Source organism: Epinephelus fuscoguttatus, linkage group LG13 (genome assembly GCF_011397635.1).
Source record: "Epinephelus fuscoguttatus linkage group LG13, E.fuscoguttatus.final_Chr_v1".
Taxonomy (NCBI): domain Eukaryota; kingdom Metazoa; phylum Chordata; class Actinopteri; order Perciformes; family Serranidae; genus Epinephelus; species Epinephelus fuscoguttatus.
The window spans coordinates 2,967,017-2,994,220 of record NC_064764.1 but is presented as its reverse complement, the minus strand read 5'-3'; the positions used below and the strand labels follow the sequence as shown (position 1 = coordinate 2,994,220).

The 27,204-nt window shown below is 40.9% G+C and overlaps 2 protein-coding genes across 2 annotated transcripts in view; one reads left to right on the top strand and one right to left on the bottom strand.

The window, feature by feature from the left end:
* LOC125900101 (uncharacterized) overlaps window positions 1-27,204 on the top strand; it is a 549,677-nt gene that overhangs the window by 40,819 nt on the left and 481,654 nt on the right. The window lies entirely within an intron of this gene.
* arglu1a (arginine and glutamate rich 1a) lies at window positions 1,564-13,481 on the bottom strand. Its single transcript, XM_049594895.1, has 4 exons — window positions 12,907-13,481; window positions 7,046-7,271; window positions 3,978-4,061; window positions 1,564-3,205 (listed from the first exon to the last, which is right to left on the bottom strand). Exons 1-4 carry the CDS (start codon window positions 13,236-13,238, stop codon window positions 3,041-3,043), a joined length of 807 nt encoding a protein of 268 aa, XP_049450852.1. The 5' UTR covers window positions 13,239-13,481; the 3' UTR covers window positions 1,564-3,040.

The following is a 27,204-nucleotide window of genomic DNA, read 5'->3' as shown; positions in this document are numbered from 1 at the left end:
GTTATAATAATTGGACTTGACTGCAATGAGCTGCGCGGAGCTGACAGAGACCGGCAGGAGCGGGACAGAGAGCTCACAGGCCGCGGGACGGTGGAGCTGTTTCTTCCGCGGTGCACCGGAGCGGGCTGGGCTGGGCACCGGAGGACCTCTCACCGATAATCAGACGGGTGTAGGGTGATGGACTAGGTGGTGTATTTTCTAAACTGCAGCCAACTTCACACGCGGGTCACAAATATTGACATAAATCTAACTTCATGAGAGAGGTATGGAAATAATCAGCAATGTTGCTACTCTGTTCTAGGTAAAGAAGTTAGTCTGGTGCCTCGAGTTTAATCAGCCAATAGGTACTGATCTTCACTTATCAGAGGAGAGAGACGGCTGGGGTGTGACTTTGTTTTTTTACCCTTCCAAAGCTACAAATATTTTTCCTTGAACCTCCCTGAGTGACTGGCAGAGAATGTATGACCCTGGAGTTGAAAAAAAGAAAACAGTTTTGACTGTTATTGTGCATGCTGGTAAGTTCTTGCACATGGTTTATCTTTGGCCAAATTTTAAATCCAATGCTAATTTCTGTTTTACAGTTTCTGGCTATGATAAATAGTGTAATTTTGGCAATTTTAAAGAAAACATACCTTTGTTTTCTTTCAAATCTGCAAAAAATAAATACAACGGTTGTATGCCCCTCCCCTAAAACAGAATATCCTCAAGAAATTGAGTATTCCCCCCCCTGCCCTCATAAGCACAGAACAGTCCCTTACATTAACAACTTCAGAATATTTACTTTCACAATTACACTTCAAGTGCAAAATGATATATTGACATATTTTTTTAATTGCAAGACAAAATACAAAACACTTTTAAAATAACTTAATTAGTTATGATTACATCTGCTAATTACTATTTTGGATGGCAGTGTGTGGTTTAATCACATGGCAATATATGTTATACCAATGTCTTGGGGTAGAGTGATTCCCCAATATATAATTCCTCCCTTGATGAAATCCATGTGTATTTGCACTGGCCATTTTAATAATGCAATAAACAGCAGAATGAGGCCGTGCCTGCTGAACTCACGGTCGGTTAGCAGTGATCTCAGTCTTTGTCACGTCAGCCTTCACTTGCTGGAAACAAACCAGCAGCTGCACAAGTCTCAAACTGGAGCTGCCAACTCATTAGACGCTATTATTACAGGGATTTGGCTAACTTGACATTGATGTATTGGTCCCGCATGGCCCAAGGGTAGAAAATGGATCGTAGTGTGCAATAACCTGCTGACAAAACCTAAAACGCTGCCAGAAATGCCATTAAAGTTTGTCATTGACCAGGTCAAATGACTACTTATTTAAAACAATTGTGTGAAGTGACTTCAGTTTGAATTAGGGCCATGTCAGAGAGAAACTGAACTCATTTGGAAGAGCTTGAACCCTTGATGAAACCAATTCTAAGTAAAGTTAATCCTGGTAAACTGAGTTCAGATTGGTTTACTCTGCACTTATTTTTAGTTTAACCCTTGGTGAATAACTCGAGTGGCGTAAGATCATCACAGACACACACACACATCAGTGGAGGCATTCAATGGATTTATTGAACTGTCCAGTCCCTTGACAATTGGGGAAAATTACATGACAAATTCAAAATCCCACAACATAAAAAGTCATTATACCCACCTGAGGTCAGCTCGTCAGTCACAACCACATACTTTCGCATGCAGGCACACATGCACACACACTCGCTCATTCACTCATGCACACTCACACTGCCGCTGACCTCAAACCTTATCTTACCTGAACTTGTCCATCCTACACGAATCAAGACTTACCAAGTGAGGTGCCTTGCCAAGTTAATTTACTACAACAAAACTCAGGGACAGAACACCAACTGTGTGGTTGGGTGTTTTCATACCATTCACTGTTTTCACTTAAGAGTCTGATAAAACAAAACTCAAGTATTTACCATTACTGTCACTTTTTGTTTTCTAATTGTGGATCCAATTTATAACACAATCTTAACTTAGGTAGGAGGAGGAGTGGGACTCAGCACATCACAGCAAGGCTAATAAAATTACATCATACATGAAAATGTCCACTCTCCTCCATTACCCACAGGCCCCATTGCTGTAGAAGAGACACATATTCTGCTGTAGGTTTGTGGTTCAGTCATGGGCAGCTTGGGAGTCGAAGCTGAGCTCCCCTGCACTGCAGTGACTTCAAATCTAACGCAAGCTTTACATTTCCTCTCAGGTCGACATGCTGCTGTCATTTAGGAAAAAAAATGATGGAGATGGCAGACAGAGCTGGAGCAGGAAGGAGAGATGCTGTGGATTTATATGGTGAATGCAGCTTATGGGCAAAGGAAGTAAGATAGGTGGAAGACACAAACCTGTCAGCTGGACGGGAAGTGAACTGTGCTTTTAAAGGCTTGGCTGTGATTTGTTACCACTGTGTCAGCCATTTTAGGAACCTTATTTTAAAAAAACCACCAAAAAAACCCAGGAAAACCACAGGCCAACTCCCAAGCTGCACACAAGCTTTTACAGTAGACTGAACTAGACAAAGTCACACATACTCTTCTGTATCAGGGACTGGCATTCTATTGTTGTTTGCTGGCTGTGAAGACATGTAAGAAGAGCACAGGCGTACAGTTACTCGCTGTTACACCAGAATTAAGACTTACAGGGCGAGGGACATGTTATAGCATTCTACATCAAAAGTTCAAGTTCCCTAAAAAAATGAAAGAAAAAAAAAGCACAAACAAGTCATCTGTGCGGTGGGGATGAAGAAGGATGGAGGGAAGTAATCAGGTCCTTCAAGGTTGAATAGCTGCCTCCTCTTCAAGGCCGGGAAGGACAACATAGGCCTTTAACAGAGACGAGCAAGTTTACACATCAGGTTGCACCCCATTCCTCGGCCTTCCTTCAGCACTTCCAAAACGAAGCGAGCGTTCCACAGAGGAGGAGGGGGAGGGGGGTCGAATGATGAGGAGGGAGAGCTGGGTGGGGATGAAGGCAGGGTGTGATGTGTGGACGAAGGGGGAAGCAGTCTCATTCGGTGGCCTTGAGGGAGAAGGAGAGCTTGGGCCTGGACTTGCCCTTGCCGAGGATGATTTTCTGCTCCTCCTTCTGCTGCCTTTGACGGTCCTGCTCCAGCTTCATGCGTTCCTCATGAATCTTTCTCTGCTCCTCTACAATTCGCAACTGCTCCTCAGCCTGTTGGACATGAAAAGCAAGCAGGAACAATAAGGTCAGACAAGGACACAAAACTCACAAACTGCTGGCATCATCTTTATACCCCTGTAAGATCAAGTATCACACTGCCCACCTCACTTTTCTTTCTTCTTTTTTTTTGGGTGTGGCTGTCCAAATCAAGCCTGAATCAAATAAACACTGCTTTACAAATTAGTCAGACTAAAGCTTATACAGCCAGCAGGACAGAAAAGCCACTGGATTTCTAACCAAGGCTGATAACCATCAATTCAAAGCCACTCCATAGAAGTGGTTCTTGCCAACGGACTATTAAGTTATTCGGTCATGTTGTGGTGTGGTGTGGTGAAAGCCTTGAGGTCTCAATCAGTGAATCAGAGATTTGGAATTAAAGACACATAAGTGACATTAAAACCAGACATGACGTGTGTCGGTTTTTCTTACTGCTCGTAGAAATGACATTATTTATCACTGGATGTGATCAGGAAACTTAAATTTCAAAACAAAAAACTAATCGGTAGGTATCGATATGATGCAAACAATAAAAGTGAATCAAGGAAGAAAACCCCATTCTCGTGTGATTATGTTACAAAAACATTTCACATTTAAGTGTAAGTGCTGTGTTAAAAGGCAATTAATATGTGCTTGTCATTTCGTATGTGATCAAGGCAACAAATTACAATTAAATGGAAAGTTATGCATTTGACTGAAATGGGACGAATATGTCCAGTAGCTGGCAGAAAAGCAGCAGCTGTGCTGTTCACAGAGCAGGGCGTACCAGCTTGGCCTGAGCATCGGCGATCTTGCGGTTATTCTCCTCCAGGATTTTTTCCAGCTCCTCCCGCTTAGATTTTTCTTCCTCCTAGACGGGTGACACGGTGCCATGTTAGCGCACGAACAGGCTACAGCCACAAAGCACTTTCTGTACATACATACACATGCTTTCCCTCTAATTGTCACACACGCTTGCCACCAGTACGCACGCACACACGCACGCACACACACACACAACTTACTCATTACACCACAGAGAAGTTTGTTTAGCCTCTCGCTCATGACCACACTGTGGCATTCTTTGCAGTCAGCCTGAATTGTTTTAAAAATACAAAGAGGGGGCAAAAAGCATAAAGAAACTGTGGGGGAAAAATGAACCCGCTAGTTTTTGTTCCCTCCCTCTACAGCCGTTAACACCCTCCTAGAAAAATTAAAAGCTAAGCCACACCTAGGGTATTATTGTGAAAGACTTTAAAATTTAAACAAGAATTGAAAAAGGGGGAAACCCACTCATCACACTCATAAATAGAAGACAGATATAAATGACAGACAATACAATCTAGAGGAAAATACAATTGCTGATTTTTTTTTAACATCATTATAAGCAAGAGAAAAAAAGGATACATATAAAGGAGGGAATAGTTTTGGCTCACCAATGCACGTATACCTACGCATTTTCCTTGCCTGTGTACCTACACAACTGGTGAAAGCATTCGGCATTTAACGGTTGAATATTTACTGTCTCGTCCGGACTGTGTGGCCCCTGCAGAGACAGAGAAGCGCTCCTGGGGTGGGTGGGTGGGTGGGTAGGTATGGGGGGGATTCTGCCATACCGCGCCGGCAGCATTCCTCTTTATAACTCTGATCTCTGTACTGCTTAGCCTGCAGCCACAGCTCCCATTCATTTTTAGTGTTTTTTTTCCTTTCGTCTTTACAGTGGCTCAGTCTCCACTGAGACCATAGCAGAGTGAAGGAGAGTACAGTACAAAGTGGTGTGTGTGTGCTCAAGGAAGGACCGCACCATGGTACACTTACAGTACAGGACACAAGTCACGAGTGAGCTGAAAGGCTGCAGGCCAGCTCAGGTCAAGTGCTAGTTAGGAAGTTGGTAAGTTGTGTTTCCAAAATAAAAACAACACAAATGTATTTACAGATAACAATATCAATCTTAGCAGCAACCCTACAGGAGAAGCAAGTCATGAGTACAAAACACAGTACATTTGTTTTTCTAGGGAGAAAAAGCTTTTAACTGTATAAAATAAGGAATATTAGAAATATATTAACAGATCAAAGGTTAGACCAGAGATAGTTAACCTTGTCAAACAGGAAACAGGAAATGTAGTGGTCCATCTTTATGTATCCAAGAGCAGATGTTGTCAAACAGAAGATTCTCAAAACAAGGATTGTTAAAGAGAAGGTAAGGGGTGATAAAGAAAACCTGTACAGGACAAACTGTCTGTGAATTAAACAAATCTGATAAACATTTCTACACATCAAGTTTGATTTCAAATGTCAGTGTAACAGAGACAGAAAATCTCCACAAGAGTTACGACAGTGGGGGCACCTAGCTAAAGCTTCATCAGCTGAATGCTGTAGGGCTGTCCTGGACTTTTTGGTTATTAAATGGCCTCGCTAGTTTTACCGGTCTCATCAATCAACAGTGTGTAAGACTGAGAGTGGGAGATTTAGAAAGAAAAGGGCGGTAGCATACAGACAGAGCAGAAGGCAGGAGAGGGGTGACCAACTAAGTCCACGTAGGTAAAGGAGGCATGCTTGGACTACATTTCTCACCCTATTAGTACCGAGCCACTGGCTGCTCCCTGTGCTAGTCAGGGTCACTAGGCTTGAGCTCACAAAACAAAACTGTAATGTAAACAAACCCCCTTTTCTTAATGAAGCCTTGGGAGGTGGTGCACAGGGGCTGTCAGACAGTTGCCTATCCTTACTCTTTAAAGAGGTCTAAGTGGTGCATAATAACAATTTATTATCAGAACTCAAACTACAGCCAGGTTAATCCCATGCATAAAAAACTATACTTTTTCTAAAAAGTTGATATGAACTAGTTGTTAATTTTAGGAATTTGGGAAAAGTTTAGAAATGGCCAGTGATGAACAGAGGCGGTGAATGTAAACAGTAGTGTCATCTTAAAAAAGAGAGCTCTTTATTACATATATACACAAAGATGCTAGCAAATATGAAAAGTAAAAGATTGAGCCGAACCAGGGGGAAAAAAAGAACAAAAAAAGTGTTGTAACCCTGCCATGGCAAAACTCTCACTGGCAAGTTAGGAAATCCCCTCAAGATGCCAAAATTAATGGTGGCTGTAGTCACATTTCACCTTTCAAGTATGAAACAGGCAGTTGACATCCTTAAAGACTACACTGCCGCTTCAGTTCCAGCTGTTAGGAATTCAAATTCACATACTTTTAGCTTCTTGGTGCAAAATCTGTTAAGTGGCTGCGAGAAAATAAAGGATTTGAATTGCAGGAGCAGAAGATGTGACTGTGTGCACATTGTATAAAGTTCCAATATTTTGATTAATTTGTGCCCTTTTGAGTAATGTGCACTTAAGTTCATGCACAAAGTTTCTCATCTCACATATCTGAAATTGTAAGAAATGTCCATATAAAGATTTACAGGGATTCTTAATGTTTAAAAAATCTGCCAAGTTTAATTTTCCTGCCACAACTTCATAGATAAACAGAACTACAGGGATGACTTGATAAGTCAAGAGACTGTCAAACTGGCATCATTATTCTCTATATATTTTGTTTTGTAAGTCATGTGCAGAAAAATCCTTGGCAAACCTCTATTACCATAAAATTCAACCACTTAGACCACTTCCAGGCTCTGCATATACCCTCCCTGCAGTGAAACTTGTACCATGGCTAGATTACATTCTGAAAATTAAACTGGGAGGGGTGGGAGGTCCCTGCACCTCCACTGTCCCCACATTCCATACAAAGGCATCAGTCGGAGGACGTGACTGGGAGGGAGATGGGAACAGGGGTTAAGGAGTTTTGGAACTATGTAGGGAAAGGAGGGGCTGCGTTCCAAACGACCGAGCGTTACCTCTCTGGCCTTCTGCGCCGCCAACTCTGCCTGTCGCTGTCTCTCCAGCTCCTCCAGCAACTGCCGCTCCATGATGCGCTTTGCCTCCTCAACACGCCGCAACACCTCCCGCTCGATCTCGTCCTTCCGCTTCTCCAGCTCCTCCTCCACCCGCTTAGCCACCAGCTCCTCCACTCGCCGCGCGGTCTCCTCTTCGATCAGCTTCTCCTCGATCTCCTGCTGCCGGCTGGAGGATGGGAGAGAGAAACAGATGAAAGTAGAAATAAGAGCAGACGCGCAGAGGGATGGTTTATGGGATATCTGGGATGAAACTGATTTATCATAAAGCTGATCTGCTCTCATACCAATGACACACACTCTATTAAAACTTTATCTGCAATATTGTTTCTTCCTTCCTGTATTTAGCTCAATCAGTGGTCTCTGTCACAGTCATTTAAATTACATAGGGTGTCACTGCAATAAACATTTTTGACTTTGGTTGATAGTGAGTCCAGTGTAGTTTTTCCACTGGTTGGTATAGCATGCTTAAACTGTGTTGTCTTTGTGTGCACGTTTTCACTGTGCGCTCACAGCTGGACAGACCACAGGGCCATAATATTGTGGGTCACTGTGATCACTCCCCATTGAATGCGAGAGCACACGGTTAGGGTGCAGGAGCAGGGCCAGGCCAGATTTGTCCTTTTGACAAACAGATTGATTCAGTATGTGTGCTTATGCAAGAAACTGAACAGAAAGTGCAGTTTTTTAAAACGGTCAGGATATTTGGGCATCAGTGGATCTGCTGCTCCCAAGTAACACTGTTTTCCATTAAGGTTTGCTTCACTCCTGCATTTTTGTTCTTGCTTTCATCTTACAGTAACAGTCTAAATGCCTCTCGTCTCTTTTGGTGTGCTATCAAGGTCACTGTCAAGTCTGTCGCTGTATTACAGTGACTGCAAACTAAGAGTGGGTTATATGGGATTAATAGTCCATCACGTTATATTTACAGACTGATTCTAAGCAGGTCTTGATTATATGGTGTTCACACTAATAAGTTTGCATGCATGCATGATTTTTGATTTTGCTGTAAATGTATACTGTTGTCTTTAGGGCTGCGCACTGAGACTTCAATCAGTAGTCAGAGGCGCCTCAGTCAGCTGAGGTTCTTCAAGTCCAGCAATCTTTTTTGTTTCTTTTTTACATCAGTGTGCAGTGTACTACTGGACCGGTTTTAGTCCCCAGATTTAGCAGAAAAAGGGCTCTTCATTTTTATGCTGCTACAGGTAGCTGCGGACCCAGACCCAGGGTGAGTGTGCAATGCCTTTCACACTGCCTCTTCAAGGTAAGAATTTCACTGTGTTATGCCGCCTTGCCTTTCTGTAAAAAAAAAAAAAAAAAGATATAATTGCAGAATGGAGTTGTCTCGCCATTAAGCCAGGATCACAGATAGTAACAGTGCTTAAATGACCTCTATATAAGTGGGACAGCTGGCAGGACGGGGCCATGGGCAGCCAGGGCGTGACATTTTGACGACTTGTTATGCCACACCACCATGGAAGATTTAGAAAGTAGCTTGTCACAGTTAGCAGTTCTCAAAGAACAGCCACCAAAACGTCCCCAGTTGGGAAAACGATGAGGTCCGGGAGCTCCTTACCCTCTGAGCAGAGGACAAGATCAGCTGCCCCATAACAGAGACGGTAAATGATTATTATTGCCACGTTATGCCATTTTTATTATTTAGAAAGTGCTACTGATGCCTATGTTACATATTAAATTAGAGGCAGACACTGTTGTGATACATATCACAGCTGTCATGCCTCTTTTGCTTCTGCAATATCAGCATGCCGTCTAAAATCACATACTAGAGCAACATGATGCCACCGTGGTTTGGTTCTGTGTAAAAATGCAGAGGTGTAAATAGGGGACTTCATAGTGGCCCTATAGTGTGACCTCTGTGTAAAAGGGACTTGAGTGGGACATAGGCAGCTGCCTAGGAAGAAAGGCATTACCCAGTCAGACTCTTGATATAAAAGGTATCTTCTGCTCAGAAGTGATGAGCTTACAGCTTACAGAAACTTAATGCGATACAGTCTCTGGCTTTTGGTTGATATCTAGTGCCAGCAAAAAATGCTGTTGCACATTTCTGATCCATTGTTAGCATAGTTGGCAAGCATTAGCTCAGAGGGCTAACTTGGTGTGTTTACTATGTTGCATGAATGTCACTGTAACCCTGAAAAACCCATCAAAGCCCATTCAAACTCGTAATCTCTATATGGAGAAAAGGAACCAAGTCAATTATTCATACTGAGCGGCCAAATCTGATTCAATTGACATTATTCTGAGTCAGGTAAAGCAGTGGTTGTCTTTCCTTGATGTCACACACACAATTGTCAACTTGTTACACTATGTCTTCAGTCTGAAATAAGATTCATTCATTTTTTTTTTTTAAATTTCAAGAGAAACCGCTGTTTCATGTCACTTTGCCAGATGAATCAGTCAACTCAAACGCAGTAGAGTGGGCAGATTCAAAGGTCTAGACACAGGCAACTGTTGTCTCACAATGCAATCCAGAAACGAAGATATGAACACAAATGCAAAACATTAAAATAAAATGTGGATGGTGATGAGCTCCAAAAGTAGCCTTCTCACTGACACTGATTAGTGCAAGATTATACTGTTACTGGAAACCTGTATAACAATTAGTACACAGCTAATATGTACTATACTTTTAGTGTATAGTATGGAATTCGACTTTTTTAGAGTTTGTTAAATGTTGAAAAGGGTGATATGATGAAAGAAGATGCAGTTACAATGAACTGGTGGATGAAAAGCTGCAGGGGAACAGTGCTTACTGCAGATTAGGAAAAGATACAAGAGAGTGCAGTGCTAAGGCTGCCATCCACAGTGCTATCTTGATGTAACGTAAGCTCCAACCTAAAACACTTCATCATAAGTATGTAACATTTTTTACCAAGTCATTAACGTGTTAAGAATGAAACCATCCATGTTATGGCCAAATCACAGGTTGGCTACTTGCACAGTTCAGGGGTTCCAAGTGTGTGATTTGACTTACTGTACCAGCTTTCTATACCCTGTCGGGATGAATGAGCCTGCAGCAGCAGAATGATGGTTTACTGCAGATGGAAGTCAATTGTCATTTTCTTTACTTACTGAAAATGCTTTTAAATTGTTTTTTTCCCTCCGCTCTGAACAGGAAGCTATTAGGAGTTGGGAGGCGTCTTGTCACATTGCTTCTGGCACAGCTGTAAACACACAACCTACCCTGCCTAGATCTGATTTCGTTCTGTCAGCCACTGGGAAACCAGAGACCCTACTTAACCCAGGCCTGAGTCGCTGCTTATCTACCAACTCTCTGTGTCGTGATATTTACATCTGTATACCTGGTTAAGTGGCCCTGTGGCCATTAAGCAGTAAAAAAGAGCCACTCAGGAGGCCAGGTGTGGTGCAGCACCTCAGATCTCAGGTGTCTGCGTGCCTCTGGCTACCACACACACTTTCACAATAGTCGCTTCCCTGTCCAACAGATAGAACCTGCCTGATAGAGTTGGCCGATCTTGTCCATATCCTATCGTCCTATCGCCATCTAGTGAAATCGCTGATGAACGATCATCGACCGGAGGGTCGATAACTGCACTGTTAAAAATAACATCAGTGCACTGAAACAGTAAACTTCATTGGGGATTTAATTATTATATATTATCCCACGCATCTTTTTTGCATGATGGTCTCTAAAACACAAAGTTTTCATATCGGTGCATATTGGCCAACATAAACGCTGATACTGATATATCTGTGATAAACCAATAACCATAGATATATATTATCATCGATGACTCATTCCTGTGGCTACTGTGCGTCAACGTTGCCACCATCTTGGGGAGGTCACTGCCGGCTGGCTAATACTGTTGTGTATGGGGATAAGTCTTCAGCAAACTTGGCGTGCTCACTCATAAGTCTCAAAGTGTAATTGGGTGCCAGTCCAATATATTACAGCAAAGCAGAAAAACCTCCCAGCACTCACTTATAAGTATAATACTTTTTAATATAGTGGATTGCACAGCAGCAGTCGAACGGACGCGTTTCAGCTCATAGCCGTCCTCGGCATTAGGAAATGGCCACTTCAGATTGAAAATACAGACAGTACTTACTCACCCTCATGCCGACAAGAAGTCCAGAATAACAGCTACACTTGAAATGCACGGAACCCATATTTTGAAAATGTAATAAAACTCCACTAATGCATTTTAAAAACATCAGAACGGCTCATCTGTCGTAATCCAAGTGCCCTGAAGCCGCGGCATGCAAAATTGACTTGAAAAGACATAATTTACTCCACTTTTATAGCACAATTTCTCACTGCCCTTCAGACTTGCTGTGTTTACATGGCAACTCGTGCAAGACTCAAGAACTAGCACCACAACTAGCCATCAGCTAGTCTCGCGCAAGTTGCCATATAAACACAGCACTCCTAGCTGTTATCCTCCGATACCCCAAACAGGTTTTGTGGATTAAAAACTACACTGGACTTCTTGTCGGCATGAGGGTCAGTAAGCACTGTCTGTATTTTCATTCTAAAGTGGCCATTTCCTAACGCTGAGGACGGCTATGAGCTGAAACGCGTCTGTTTGACTGCTGCCGTGCAATTCACTATATTAAAAAAATATTATGCTTATTAGTGAGTGGTGTCTGGTTTTTCTGCTTTGCTGTAATATTTTGGACCGGCACCTAATTACGCTTTGAGACATTTGAGTGAGCACGCCAAGTTTGCTGAAGACTTATCCCTGTACACAACAGTACGAGCCAGCCGGCAGTGACCTCCCCAAGATGGCGACGACGTTGACGGATCGCTGAAACGGACTGAAGCAGTCAACGAGGTTATCTCCGGTATATGATATCTATGCCAATAATGGCCAACAGGTCGATCAGTCAGATCGGTCAGGCTCTAGTTTTCATTAGGAAATATGATGACTACAATGTAATTTTGTTGTATGTTCCCCTCCTTCTGTAAGACTACTTCCAACTGTTATTTCCATACTAATTTATGCATTGATCTAATATTCAACATCTACTAACCACCTTATGGAAAAGTTAGGGATAGAAGGTAAGGAGCTTAAAAGTGCTTATTTAATCAGACAAGCACCCAGAACTCAGAGTACAATTTATGGCATGATTTTCTATTTTATTTATTTTGCTGACGCCTTACACCGTTAGGTATAGTTGTTCAATATATGACGTACACAACTGTGGTTGTTGTGAATTATCATCTGATCAGAGCCAGTGGGTGACACACAACACAGCACTAAGCTTAATGCATTAGCCTACATTAAGGACCAGTGACCTGTCTTGGTATCTGCTGCATTGACAATGCAGTCAGTGACAGTCAATGACAATAGCAGATGGGCATGAACTGCAGGGATGATTACTTTGTTTTTAGATTTTAATGACTCTAAACAACAAACTGATCACCCCCTCTTCACAAATGCGAAATCTTTGACATTATGAATCATTATCTGAGTAAAAAATAAAATACCATTTCAGTAGTCTTAAAATCCCAAATGGTCTCACAATTAAACTAACATTACAACTAAAGGTAAACGAGCTGAAATGATGAGCTGGCCCCAGCGGTGCAGCTGTCTGCCCTGACAGGGATAATAATCTTCCTGTGTAACGTTAGCCGGGGCCTAGTAGAGCCTAGCTAACGTTAGCATGCTTTGGCGGCTAGCTTGCTTGTGCAAGAGCTAACGCTACCTATACAACTAAATGCAGTTAGCCTAGCATTTAGCTTAGCATATATTACGGTTCAATACGGGCAACGTTATGTAACGTTGTAAGTGCCGAGTCTCTTATTAAAATATACTTACATCTTCCTTTGCCTTTCCATTTCTACCCGTCTTTCTTCTTCCTCCTTCCTCTGCTTCTCGTCCAGAGCATTTCTCTTGCTCAGCGTCCTGCCGAAGATGTCGATGCGCTCCGGCGGCGAGGCTGCTCTGTCTCTGCGGGACGAGGCTGTGGTGGACCGGGAACGAGAACGAGATTCTCTGCGACGGCTCCTTTTCGATTCTCGGGACTTGGACCGCTTCTTTGACCTCTCCCTGTCTCTGGACCGCGACCGAGACCGGCTCCGTTTCTTGCTGTGCTTGCTGCTTTTGGAGTGTTTTGACCGGGATGAGCTGCGGCTCCGAGATCGGCCCATGTTGACCACCTCAACCAGTATAGCGTTTGCACCAAACTACTGAGTCTTATGTCTGATCTGTGGGCAATATCTGGACTTCTGTTCCACCTGGTCTTCTGTAAACTTATTATTTACAATAACTGACCAAAAAGAACTGCTTCAATGATTCTATTTTGGAGAAATAACCATCTAAATCAGGTTGTTATTTTGTCCTACTAACTCTCTACAAAGAAAGATGGCGGCTTGTCGAGTAAGTACTTTCCCAGCAGGCACCGCGGCTTTCGGTATTTTCCGGTGACCTTCGGTATTACCCGGTCAGACCTTCTTGCAGTCCCAAGACTGTATGGCTGCAGCCTGGAGCCGTGAGTGAAATACACAGTCCCCAAACTACTTTCTCAAGTGAAACAACATTGGAAAATATTAATTATATAATATATGGGGCTGCATGTGTTTGTTATGTTCAACTGTAACGTGTACATATTAGGATTAAAGTTGAAAATTATAATAATTATGTTAATTATTATTATTATTAGTAGTAGTAGTAGTAGTAGTAGTAGTAACTGGAATGTATTTTAGTACAAAGAGTTTTACACACATTTGCCCAGAGGACTTTTTTTCCCCTCCAAAGAAATATCTGATATGGTCAATATCATTATAATTAAAGGTAAATATCACATTCACTCATATAAATGGAAAAATGAGAAACCCCCTTTAATATAGTTTTTAAATAAATGAAAGAACTGTTTTAACCTATGCAAATATTAACTGATACACGAATATTGCCATAAATACATTTATTTTTCACCATCTACATGTATTATTGTTTTATTTTTAATTTTTTAAATATGTATTTATTAAAAAATATATATTTTCAATTATAGCCTTGAAACTTTGATTTTGTTTTGAATCTGTTTACATTGTCTAAATTTGTGGAGCTGAAGTACTTCATGTGAACTCTCAAAATAAAAATGTGTGCATACAAATAAGAATAGACATAAGAGTAAACAATAATGAACCTTTTATCAGGTGTTTAATTCCTGTCAGAGTTAATACAACTTTGTAAACCAGACTGTGTAATTATAATTTTATTTTAATAAAATGCTTAGGTTGAAAGTAGTTTATTTATGATTCTGGACAGAGATACATGGGTATAATTCAGATTTAGCCCATTTGTATAAGTGTATCAGTAAATTTATTTAGAAAACTCTCCAAAATATTTTTTCCCTCTACACCTGCTGCACCAAATGCTTACTTTCTCAGATTTAAATACATTACATGGGTCAGTGACAAAAATCCATCATATGAACCATATGAAAGGATAACTCTATGTCAGTCTCATCCTCTGTGGTACAGTGCATCAAAGGCCTCTTACTCAATATAAATTCATAACTGCTGTCAATGTATTAAGTACTACTAGTAGTAGTAATAATACTAATACTAATAATAATTATAGCTGCTGCGCAGCGATGGTCGGGTCCGGGCATTTTTAGGCAATTCTGAGCAACAAGCAGAAGAATTGGAAGACATTTAGGAATTTAGCAACACAATCTGCCTTTTGCATCAGCTGAGGCTTGAATTCACAACCTCTGAGACAAAGAATCAATTTCTATCTCACGGAGCTAATTAGTCAGTGACAATTCATGTGTAGCTTCACAAACTGACTAAGCCAGACATGCAGGTTTAGCAGCCGTCCATGCATGGAAAAGCAGATTTCAAACCACTGTAAAAAAATCAGTTATCGAAACAAAAATCTGAAAATACACATATTGCATCTAGACAGCATGGAGATGTTGGTAATTTGTTTGTAACAATGATTGATTGGCTTCATAAGTGAAAAACTGATGTTTAAAATTGCCATTTTTACATTGACTCCAATTGTTCACATTAGAGCAAAATTCAAAATGCTGTCAAAAATTCAGTTTTTGAGATAAAATTTGCCACACATCATCTACCATGACTCTAGAATTTTGTCATTTTTTTCATGAACACTGAAGATTTATTTAGCAAGAATTTGCATGTATAGGTTTACAGTACCATTTACGGTCAAACATTTTGATGCACTGTAGGCTCAATTTTTGATAAAATCAAAAATCTGAGAAATGTAGTTTTTGTAGGACAGCCTGAAGATGCTCTGTAGCAAGTTTGGTGTCAATTGAGCAAAAATTGTGGGTGGAGATAGGTTTAAGAAGTTTTTTAAGAAGTGATGAACTTCATAATTTTTAATAGGTTTAAATATACAAAAGTTTCTTCAGTATTGGGGTTACAGTTTGATAAAAAATTGTGAAGCACGTATGGTTGATTTGTTATGAATTTTTAAAGTTTTGAACTTTAGACGCTTGCTGTAGCGCCACCATCAGGACTATTGGCTTGAGTTTACAGCTGAGGATATCTGGCATGAGACTGGACCTTTGTGCAAAGTTTGGTGAGTTTTCACCCATGGGAAGTATGATTTCCTTGGAAGAAGAAAGAAGAAAGAAGAAAAAGAATACCTAGGATTACAATAGTGTCCTGGCAGCTTAGCTAATAATGATAACAATAATAACAATAATAATAATAATAATAATAATAATAATAATAATAACTTTATTTATATAGCACTTTTCAAGCTTGCTGTGCGGATTAAAAAATATCCAGAATAAAAATAAAAATCAGAGAGCCATGTAAGCCCATCCTGTATTAGATACAAAAAAATTAAGAAAAACAGAGCACTTTCATCAAACAGCAATGAGCAATAAACACTAAATATGCAATAAAATGATAGAGATGCAAGTGCAAATTAAAAAATAAAAAACTAAATATTTAAAATGTGGATAAAAATATAAGCTTATATGAAGCAGATAACATTTAGATAATATAAATAATGTATATAGACTGATAAAATTAGTCCCCCAACTCCTGCAGTATCGAGAGGCTTCCTTCGGCCAATATTAAGAAATGTGTTTACATTGCATTGCATTGCATTTACTCTTTTGAAATCCCACAAACAAAACACACCCTGATGCTGAGCAGTTTAAAAAATCTGGCTGGCCATGCAAATGATCCAAATCCAAATTGTTTATATAGCCTTTACTGCATCTGCGTATGAATTCCCATGACACCACAATGGAGAGATAAACATTTACAAGAAACACAAATGTCTTAAAAGTAAAAATACACAGTTACTAAGCTGTTGAGTAATATAAAGTGTAAACTGCATGTGTTTGCCTGCCTTTCTGACAGCATAGCTCTACACTGATTTCAATTATTGTCCTTGTCTGACCTATGTTTAACTTTGCCTGTGTCCATTCTTAAATGTTGTTTTCATGCACTATCAGGGGCTAAAATGATGCTTTTATCAGAGCTTGTAAATATAGCAACAAGAACATCAGATAACCAACAGACAGAATGAGGGAGAAAAAAAACACAACTTGACAATGACACAGTCCTGCACTAAAAGATTGCCATCCCACTCTGGCAAAATGAGGCCATTGTGATAACTCTCCCCAGAGTGCTGCGCTCGAAATAAACTGGCATTACTATATTTAAAAACACATAACTCAAAATCCCAGTGAATCAGCTTTAAAAAGGTCACACTACTCAAGCTAGCAATGAAAGTGCTCCAACTTCTGAAGGATTTTTTTTGTTATTTAGTGTTTTTTCTAATTACCTGCAGTTTTATCTCTAAATCTAATTTTAGTAGAAAGAAATAATTTGTTCACACGGAGTTACGCTGCATGCAGCTTCTATTGTAGATCAAGAATACTTTTAGTTGTCGCAAACTGATAACAGTTGTCAGATGAGTCACTTTCATACTCAAACAGATGAAAGGGGCCTTTGTGTTGAGTAACTGTGCGTTCATCTGTGAGCCTGTATTGTCAGATTGAGTGTGAGCACCACCACAAAAATACAAATTTCCTCAGCATTTAAGCAAAAGAGAGAAATTATGTGACTTTAGTGTCAGAAATTGAGGGCAAGTCTTGGTTCATCCATCCAGGAACCTCTTCTCCTGTCTGCCTTCCCTCCTTCTTTTTCTTCTGCCTCTGCTCGAAGCCACAGAATTGATTTTCTGTAACTAGTGGTTGTGTTTTATTTTAATGAATGTAACGGGAAGGGAAAGGTGCTTTAAGCTCCTTTTGATGAATAATAGAAAATGGAGAGGAAAAGAGTTCCAGTGCAACTCCGGTGGGGGAAAAAAAAAGAAACTGAATTGGAAAAGCAGTTGATGTGTAAATGAAAGAATTTGCAGAGTTTGGTTGCTTTGCTCTTGGGTAGTTTGGGGTGAATGTCAAAGGAGATGCAACAATAACATGAGCAAGGAAGATGGCATTGTTAGAAAGGACTTCAAAGAGCCTAAAGAGCAGGTATTTGAAAGGATGCCATGCAGAGGTAATCTCAGGAGAAACAATATGGATATGTTACTATAATCACATTTCAGTCAAGGCTTAAAGATGGAGGTCTCACAGGAGCACCAGCTATTCTTTTGGCGGGAGAAGTTTCAGCCAAATGAGGATTGACTTGATCATATAATACCTCACTGATTGGCAATATTCATCAGTGTCAGTTTAGCTGTGAGAGTCTGAGAGACTAATAAAATCATTTCACCTGTTAGCTTTTCAAATAATCAGGTCTGAATGAATGAGAACATATAGTTTGTTAATATTAATGCAGGTACATGGACAGAAGTATTCAGCTCCTTCGTTTTAAAATAGATATATTGTACATAATTTTATAGCATCTCTTCATCATCCTATTGTGATTTTTTTCTATGTTTCTTGACTTTTGTATTTTTTACCAACAATTTTTCACATTTAAAGTGTTCACATATGCAAACATACACAAGCTTTTATCAAGGTAAATAACCCAAGTAAACAAAACAAACCAACAAACAAAAAAAACAACATAGTTCAACATAGTTCTGTCAACTCCGTAGACAGAGGAAAAAAGAAAAACAAAATATGTGTATATATACGTATATATATATACTGTGTATATATATATATATACATATATATATATGTGTGTGTATATATATATATATATATATATTGTATATATATATATACTGTATATATAAATCCCCCTCTCACCCCAATGGGGGTGGTGGTGGTCATGTGTCTACCTTATGCTTGGGTCCCCTACCAAAGACCTGGGTGTTTGAGGGTTCTGTGCAGTATCTTCTTCTGTACAGACCTCAGATGTTGTACCTGGAATCTGCTGGAGCCACTCTCCCAGTGCTCTAGTTACCACTGGCACCACTGCTGCCTTTACTCCCCACATCTTGTCTAGTTCCTCTTTCAGCCCTTGGTATTTTTCCATCTTCACATGTTCCTTCTTCCTGATGTTTGTTCTTCAAGTGAGGATTACAATATTTGCAGCTCACAAAATCCAGTCGAAATTAATATATATTTTCAAAGGCTTGAAGATCCACTCATTACTAAAATGTCTGTCATCCAAGAGATACAATAAAAATGAATGGAATGGTCAGAGTTGTCATATTGAAATTTAAGGTGTGGTGATGGATTCACGACATCAACTCATGCACTAGTAACATTACAAGTAAACGTTCCACCTTTAAAGTTGCCGGCAGTCAGCCCAGTGAATTAAGTTATTTTTTCTCAGTCTACAGCTGTTGCTAGAGGCAGTAAAAAAGCCTTTTATTTTATAGTTATAGTTTACTGATGTATGTAAAACTTGCCACAGTGTAAACAGTGGTTACATAAGCTTCAGAACCAGCCACAACTCAGCATTGAGCAAGTGACCTCCCCCCTTTGACCAAACAACAGACTGCAGTGTTTCTCTGTGTGCTAGGTACCCCAACAGAGGACTGAGCAAAATGGGGACGCTAGGAATGGTTCCATTGGTACCATCCACAACTTTTCACAGTGGAAATGGAAGAAATACTTACCAACCTGAACTGAACCATACTGTACTACTTGGTGGAAGCAGAGCTTTACTTTCATTTACAATTTCCCGACAATAGTTTCAATCCAAAATGATTTTGCGTATTAACTCCTCAGATTTTGGTGCCATGATTATCCATTCAGGCTTTTGAGTTAACAAAGAGAACTATAATAGCCTCACTTGCTGATATGTATTTGTTGGCTCGGTAAGATTCTGAAACAGCTGAACACTGTAATATTGAATTATTTGGGGCAGCAGGACAGTGTATGTACAGTGTGTGTCCTCATGTCACTTGTGTAACAGTGTGGCTACTGTCATCCATGTGATATGCAATTGTTTTGGGGCAACAATGGAGTTCTGTGGAACAGATGAAAATTCCTGTGATCAGCAACACTCACAAACTGTGTGTTGCTGATTGTGCTTCATAGCTCTGGTGTTCTAAGGGCACAATACTGACTTGGTACATTGAAGACATGGTTCATCTGAACAACATGTCTTAATTAAGATATTTATAAAGTCACTAATTTTATTACAATCTATTAAATGGGATTACACCACTTCCTGTTTTACATATATCCACCACAGCAGCTGTGGATACAAAGAAGGTGTATGCTGCTTCTTTTGAGGGGAACTTCTACGGATCCTATTGACATCCACACAGTGAGATTAACCTCAGTAATCTCACCAGTCAACATTTCTAGTAGCACACGCAGACTGAAAGGCATTCATAAGTCTGGGAAATATTAAGGTTGCCCCATAATCAGATCCTTTTAAAGAGTTTTCAGCACATTGAAAACCACTCTGGGTAGAACTCTCTTAGATTGCCTAGCTTATGCATGTAAAGGTTTCTAAAATTTCATTTTGAACTATTATGTTGAATTATAGATTATAGATAGAACTCAGATTTACAACACTCTAAAACCCAAAGAAACAGAACCCAGCTCTGCTGGCTCAAGTTAATCAAAAAGTCCATCCCTTTCACATTGTGTGATCAAAGTTGGCCCTCTTCTTTCACAAGCACTTTTCAGGTCCCCTGACCCTGCCCCGTGGTTGCTCTTCAGGGGGAAAAACACTTAACAAACACAGGATCTCTTTTAAAAAGCCCCGCCACATTGTCACATTGTCATGTTGATTGCCCAGGGGTCCTGACATAAAGAGCCATTGAGGAAGGAGACCTGAAAGCAAGCTTTACCCCCTCCACTGCCCCGAATGAGAACAGTTCTTTTACCTCGGGCTGGGTATGGGAGAGGTGAGGAGTAGAGGGAGACAAAAGGGGAGGATGGTGGAGCTGGAGATTTTAGGAGAGAGAAGAGATTGAGGATGAGGAGCAGAGGAGGGGATGAGGTAGATTAGGAGGTCAGTGAAGTGGAGAGTTGCAGGGAGTCTGCCTAGGCTGCAGCACTGACCAGTGATAGCTGGGAAACATCATGTCCTCTCTGCACCAGTCATTAACCACTCATTAGAGCTTTTATGGAGTCACCTTCAGTTAGGGCTGGGCAGTCTGACTTATACTTTTAATATTGCAAACTAATAATATAAATCACTGCATAGAACATTTCCTCATTATTTCAACAGACTGTGATTTTAATGCAACGCAAGTCTCTGGGATACTACTTACTTGATGTTAGGGAGGTGGTGAGAGGTAGTTTCATGGTGGTGGTCAAAAGCTTATTGCAGTGCACAGCTGATGATGCTCAGATGCTCGTGTTTGTGTGTGTGTGTGTGTGTGTGCAGTTTATTTGGGAGTTGAATTGCACACTGCTTGCTATTAGAGGTGTTCACTATTCTATTCACTTGTCTGATTCCCCAGTGAATATTACAGGTACGTCCAGGGCCGGAGTGGCACTCATTTTCAGCCCTGGAGTTTCATGCCTCAGACCAGCCCACTTTACATCACAACCAATTATAATCTTACATGTTAAGTCTACAATAGCGCACTGTTCTCTAAAGCCTTGTAATTCAGTGTATTTTTCTAAAATATTTCCAATTCAGTGCAAGTAAGGGTTGCTTCACAATGTAGATTTATTTCAACATGAGTGCACATCTCTAACATTATTCTTTACAACACAACATCCTTTTCAACAATATCAGAATCTATATTCTGTTCAAGTAAGTGTTCACAGATATCCAAACCTTAAAAATGAAATAAAAGAATAAATAAAAATATTTAATATCAAATTTCAAAAAATAAAGAATAAAATAAAAAGTGTTGCACTTTCTAATGACACTATCGCTCAGGGTTTTCCCTGGGTTTTTTCGAGACCAAGGTGGCAAATGCCTGTGGCGGGGGGCATCTCGACAGCTGTACTTTTAGATACGGTCCCCCCCTCCATTAAATATGAAAGGAGGCCCCCACATACTTGAGCTTTACACTGCTGATTTGCATAATCAAAACAGACATGTCCTGTGATTTTCAGCCTTCTATGATTATATTTACCCTTTACAGCAGGCACATCCTGACAGCTGAGAATATTACTGTCAGGTATTGTCCCCCCTCTATTAAATATGAAAGGAGGCTGAAAATCACAGGACATGTCTGATCTGATGATACAAGTCAGCGGTCCTGAAATGTGTGTTTCTCTTCTATAATACACATTCTACATCTCGGAGGGGCGACGTCTTTCCACATACGGGCTTTCTTCGCCTTTCAAACGGGGCAGAGCTCCATGGGAAACAGTAGGAGAGACACAGCCTGAGGGGGAACCGGGATCTGACACAACACCGGAGGGAGAAGCAGGTCCATGGACCTGTGCACCGGACGAAAAAACAAGTGCGTCGCAACGAAGGTGCGCCGCTACGGCATCGCTTTGGGTTGTGAACGCGCATGACCCGCGTCTACATATAGCATACATGATACCCAGTGTCATAACTGAACACCGGCTCAATAAAAAAAAAATAACAGAACACAGCCCATCGTCAGACCGGCCCACCAGGCATTGTCCCAGTCTTCCTAATTAGCCACTCCAGGCCTGGGTACGTCATTATCATCACAGGAGAAACTTATGATTTTTGAAGTGAGATGAAGAGTCTGAACTGTGAAGTGCGGGAAAATTGACATATACCACTTTCTGGCTGCAGCAGCTTGTTGGTGATACGTTACACTGCTGCAACTGTGAGTATTGTCTGGATTTTAGTGTGTATGGGTCGGCTGGTATTTTGGATTAAGTGTAATGATCCCCATTTCTGTTTAGACCAGGTCTGACTCTCTGCTGACTTATTATGAAAACTAATTTATGCCTTTTGGGTTTAGGTAGGTCTTCCACGGGTCCATTTTGGATCAGGTCCGCCCCTGATCCAAAACAGATGCACCAATAGCTATGATAATTGATGAACATGTTAAAGAAATACTTCACCCCCCATATGGCCATTTGTATATCAAATAGTCATAGAGGTTGACCACTTTATTGGTTTGGCCGACATTTTACAAACCAGCCTTATCTGAGGAACTTGGCTCTGATAGTGGCTGACGGCTGCACAGCCTCCATCAGTCACGCAGAGAGAGACAAATGTCTGTAACCAGAGCTGAAGAAGGGAGGATTGTGTTAAATGATCAGTGGCTACAGATCCAGAGAAAGCAGCTCCCTTCTGCTCTGTGACTGTGTCTCAGTATACTGTTCTTCATTTTAACATGTATTTATATGAATTTTGGCTGGACCGCAACAGTGCAGTAGTGCTAGAGCGAAAATCTTTGAGTCTGTAGCCCTTTTTACACAAAGATTGCTAGATAGAGCCGCCACAAAGACCCTTTATTATGCTGCCTTTGCATTTTTGTTCAGAAACAAATAATCATTTACTGTCCCTGTTTTATGGCGACTTATCTCATCCTTTGTTCAGAAGGTAAGGAATTCCCGGACCTCATTGTTTTCCCAATTTGTGGAAATTTTCAGTTGCTGTTCTTTTATTTTGAAACGACACGCAGGAAGTTATCTGATGTATCGGCGGAACGCAGAAAACTTGAATTCAGTTGACAGGAAGATGCGATACTGCTAGCTGCCAGACGAGGTGAGTGAATGACAGTTTTTTTATTATTATTTTAGTGACAACCAAGCAGCCCACTGTAAGTTAAAGTTTAAGAAAAAGTTAAGTTCTTGCTAAGTAACGTTAATGTTAGAAGCTTTAGCTGTGGCACAATGGGTTGAAAGCTACTGGTTAATCATGCATGATGTGAGCTCATTAAGTCAGTGCCATGCTCCCGAAGGTAACATTATTTAACGTTATGCAGTTTCATGACCCAGTGAAGTTACAAGAGCTTAGGTGGTGTAGAAACTATACATATATATGTATGTATATATATATATGCTATATACATACATATATATATATATATATATATATATATATATATACATATATATACTTTTTATGATTTTCTAAATTATGGTGATGCTCCTGTATGTTGTACACTAGATTTGATTGAGGTGGGTATTTGATATATAATACACTGGGCAATAAGAGCAGGGCTCCTTTTATATGAATTACTTTGAGTTTGATTTTAAGTTTCAAATTTATGCTTTTTTTTTTTTAGATATTTCTTACTTCGACTTGCATATTCATTCCAACAGTTACCCAGTTTTAATAAAGTCAAAGACTGATCATATCAGACACAGACGGTTGATATTGGCCGATTAATTGGCTAACAGCTTTTTTAGGTTCCTGTGTTATGTTGAGTTTAGACCCATTCACTGTGAAATTTTCAAACATGAAGTGGAATGCTTTAAAGAGATGATCTATCTCCTTCTTATTCTGCTGTTTGATTTGTTCTGCCACTTTCCTTTAACGTCACACACTATCTGCTACCGTGTGACCCCAACAACTTTCATTGAGCCACTGACCAGTTGTCCATCCTCTGACTGACCATAACTCAAGAACAGCCATCCCCACGATTCACTCAATTCAAAATCACTAACCCTTAAAAGAGCTCCCCTTTCACTATGGCCACCATATGCCTGATGTCTTCCTCCTGACGATTTGTTTGTGTCAAGACCAAAGAGCTCAAGTCTGCCTCACTTGTGACAGCCATGTCCCTTTCCCCGTAAGAGATGTAATTAAGTGTTAGATGAGCTTCAGGGATGATCTGTGTGACAAAAGACTCCGAGGGAACTTGGCTGTCATCACCAGGTATTCATGACAAGTGGTGGTCAGTGCCAAGGATCATCTTTCTCGGGTTGGCGGGGTGAGAAGAGAGAGAGGAGGACAGGTGATTGTGACAGGTCAAACAGGGAGGTCAAGGGTCAGGTTTGAAGAATTGGCAGGCGGGGAAGTTGATCCGGTTAAGCTCTTGTCTCTATCTTCATCTGGGACGGGCTTCTCTTCTTGTCTTGGCACAGTACTCTGGAGGTCCCTCCCTCCTCTGCCAGTCAGAAGTCAAATGAGCAAAGTTTAGGTATCAGAGCAATTATAAGATGAAATTAAAAACTGCTAATGAATGCAGATGGGTTGGCCCGTGTTTGCTCAACTGAAAAGACACATGAAAGGACAAAGGATTGAAGAGAACATGATCTGGACGGTGTGCCGGGGTACCACGTTCTCTGTTGAGGCTGCAGTTTTATGTCAAAACAGGGGGGAATAAAGAATTTGACTTGAAAGACTCTCAGCCCTCCTGAGTGTGTCTTTGGCATATCCTTTGGTCATAGGGGAATGAGATTTATTCCTGTGACTCTTTCATCTCCCTCCTCTCTTCCTTCTTGTGCCCGCTTTTCTCCCATAGCATGAGCAGAGAAAGCATGGCGGCATACGCGTGTGAGCGAATGTGTGTGATTCACAGCATGGGAAAAAAGAGCACTCCTGAGAAACTACAAACAGGAAGAGAGACACATCCATCACAAGCACGCACGCCCCCTCCTCCTGCCACCAAACACACACACAGTTCACAATTCACTCTCCTTGCTTGCCACTGTTAGCCACTGTAACAATGGATGTTTCCTGAAGACTGGGGTCATGGTGATGTTGTGAGCGACGAGCTGCCAGTGTGTGAAAGCTCCAGAACCGGCAAACAGGAAGGAACCAAGGTCTTACTCACCATCCAATCATCAATCAAAGGACATTTCTCGAGAAGCTTACACAACTAGAGAGCTTTCCTCAGTCAGCTCTCATCATTTTAGCATTACAGAAACGTTCCACAAGGGAAGGTGCAGCTCACTGGTTTGCTGCCTCTGAATACAGCATGACTCAGTTTAATCAGTGCAGTGCAAATACACAGCAGTGATTTCTATCTGTTCACAGGCTGGAACAGCATTGCTTCTCAGATATGGACTTACTGGCTGCTGTTCAAGAATCACTTCATCTTGACTGGTACGGGGAGTACATTCACTGTGAGGTCAGAGAAGGGATAATTATTCATATATCCAGATGAAAGCACCAAACACTGAAGGCTTCAGACTCCCTCTATTAGTTTGATATCTTTAGAGCAACAGCAAGTACATCAGAGCGAATGAGGTGTTGTGCCCCTCAGGCTTTGTCAGGCTCATGCCTCTCTTTGTTGAACTAGCTCTCATCTATATCAGCTTGAAGTGAAAAGAAGCCGCTCTGTCATTTTCACAAAGCGCTGACAGCTGTGGTGGTTAGCATGAATAGATGAGTTTGCCACCTCACACCGATCCACCCACGACCCACTCCCTCCGGTCTTTTCGACGGGATTCTGGAGGGGTTGCACGAGTTCAGGGCAAATGTGTGTGTGCGTGTGTCACCTCTCAGTGCTGTGGGAAAGGTGTTATCTGGAGCACTGAAACTAGAGGTTCTGTGTGCATTTGCTAAAAACATGAAAAAACACACACAGCCCCCACATCTACTTCAGTGAGCCTGTGCAACAGGCAAATTTTCACTGGGGATGGGAGACACATGTCCCTCTCAAAACTGAAATCCTACCTGTCGACCTTAAAACAACAAGAGAAATGCTGCTCAATACTGCTACGCAGTCTACGCAATGCTGCGTCATGGTCTGACTCAAGCCCTCAGGAACAGTTGGGCTTCAAAGCCATTTTGATGTAGTGGGCCAACTGTGGAATTACAACTTCCAATTCCATCACGTGATGCCATAGGGCCTAAAACAACCTCTGTAGAAGTCTGTAGATGTGTGTAAATCAGTGGATAATGTTTTGAGGTACATAAGCGTCCCAATACGAACACTTAAAAAGCCCTACTTAAATCATTATTCCCTGAAAGTTATAAAATTCAATAATAGTCAGATCCAACTATTTTCTCACTGTCATTCATATGAGCCCAAGATTAAAGCCCAACTTGCAGGTTGGAGACCACGGTGAATAAATGTGTTGGAAAATGATGTAGAAACTTGATTAAATCAAAAAACAAAAACATACACACTACAGTGACTTTTGGGGTCGTTTTTGTGAGAGAATTTTGCTTCCGCATCTAAAAACCCACTAACCGGAAGCGACGTAGTGTAAGGGAGTCCGGCGGAGTTCGACTGAGTGTAATATTAATAAACATGGATCCCATTACTAGTTTTGAGACTGAGGAGGTTGAAAATGTACAGCATACGACGGCCCACAGGCTTATAGTTATGAGCCTGCTAGGCTTCCAAGAGACCAGGAACAGATCAGGGTTAGGAGAAATAACGGCCACAGGAGAGAAATAGAGCTGTGGCCGTTATTTCTCCTAACCCTGATCTGTTAGGAGAAATAACGGCCACAGGAGAGAAATAGAGCTGTGGTGTGAGGAGAACCAGTGGAGAACTGGGCAGGTGTCTTGGTGAGTGACCAGATTTAGCTAACGACAGCTAACGATGTCTAATGCTGTGTTCACATCACAACAACGTCACGGACTGCATTTTTACATCTGCCTAATATTGCGAAAATTAGGCCTATCCTGACCCAAAAAGATGCAGAAAAATTGGTCCACGCTTTTGTTACCTCAAGGCTGGATTACTGTAACTCTCTATTATCAGGTAGCTCTAAGTCCTTAAAAACTCTCCAGCTCATTCAGAATGCACCAGCACTTGTACTAAGAGGAACTAAGAAACGAGATCATATTTCTCCTGTTTTAGCTTCTTTGCACTGGCTCCCTGTAAAATCCAGAATTGAATTTAAAATCCTACTGTTATCTTATAAAGCTCTAAATGGTCAAGCTCCGTCATATCTTAGAGAGCTCA

Excerpts from the sequence above, each read along its gene's own strand:
- arglu1a (XM_049594895.1), bottom strand. The coding sequence starts at position 13,238 with ATGGGCCGATCTCGGAGCCGCAGCTCATCCCGGTCAAAACACTCCAAA. Across the intron at positions 7,272-12,906 it reads ATGGAAAGGCAAAGGAAGAT|CCGGCAGCAGGAGATCGAGG; the intron begins GTAAGTATATTT and ends CCCATCCTCCAG. Across the intron at positions 4,062-7,045 it reads CGGCGCAGAAGGCCAGAGAG|GAGGAAGAAAAATCTAAGCG; the intron begins GTAACGCTCGGT and ends TCACCCGTCTAG.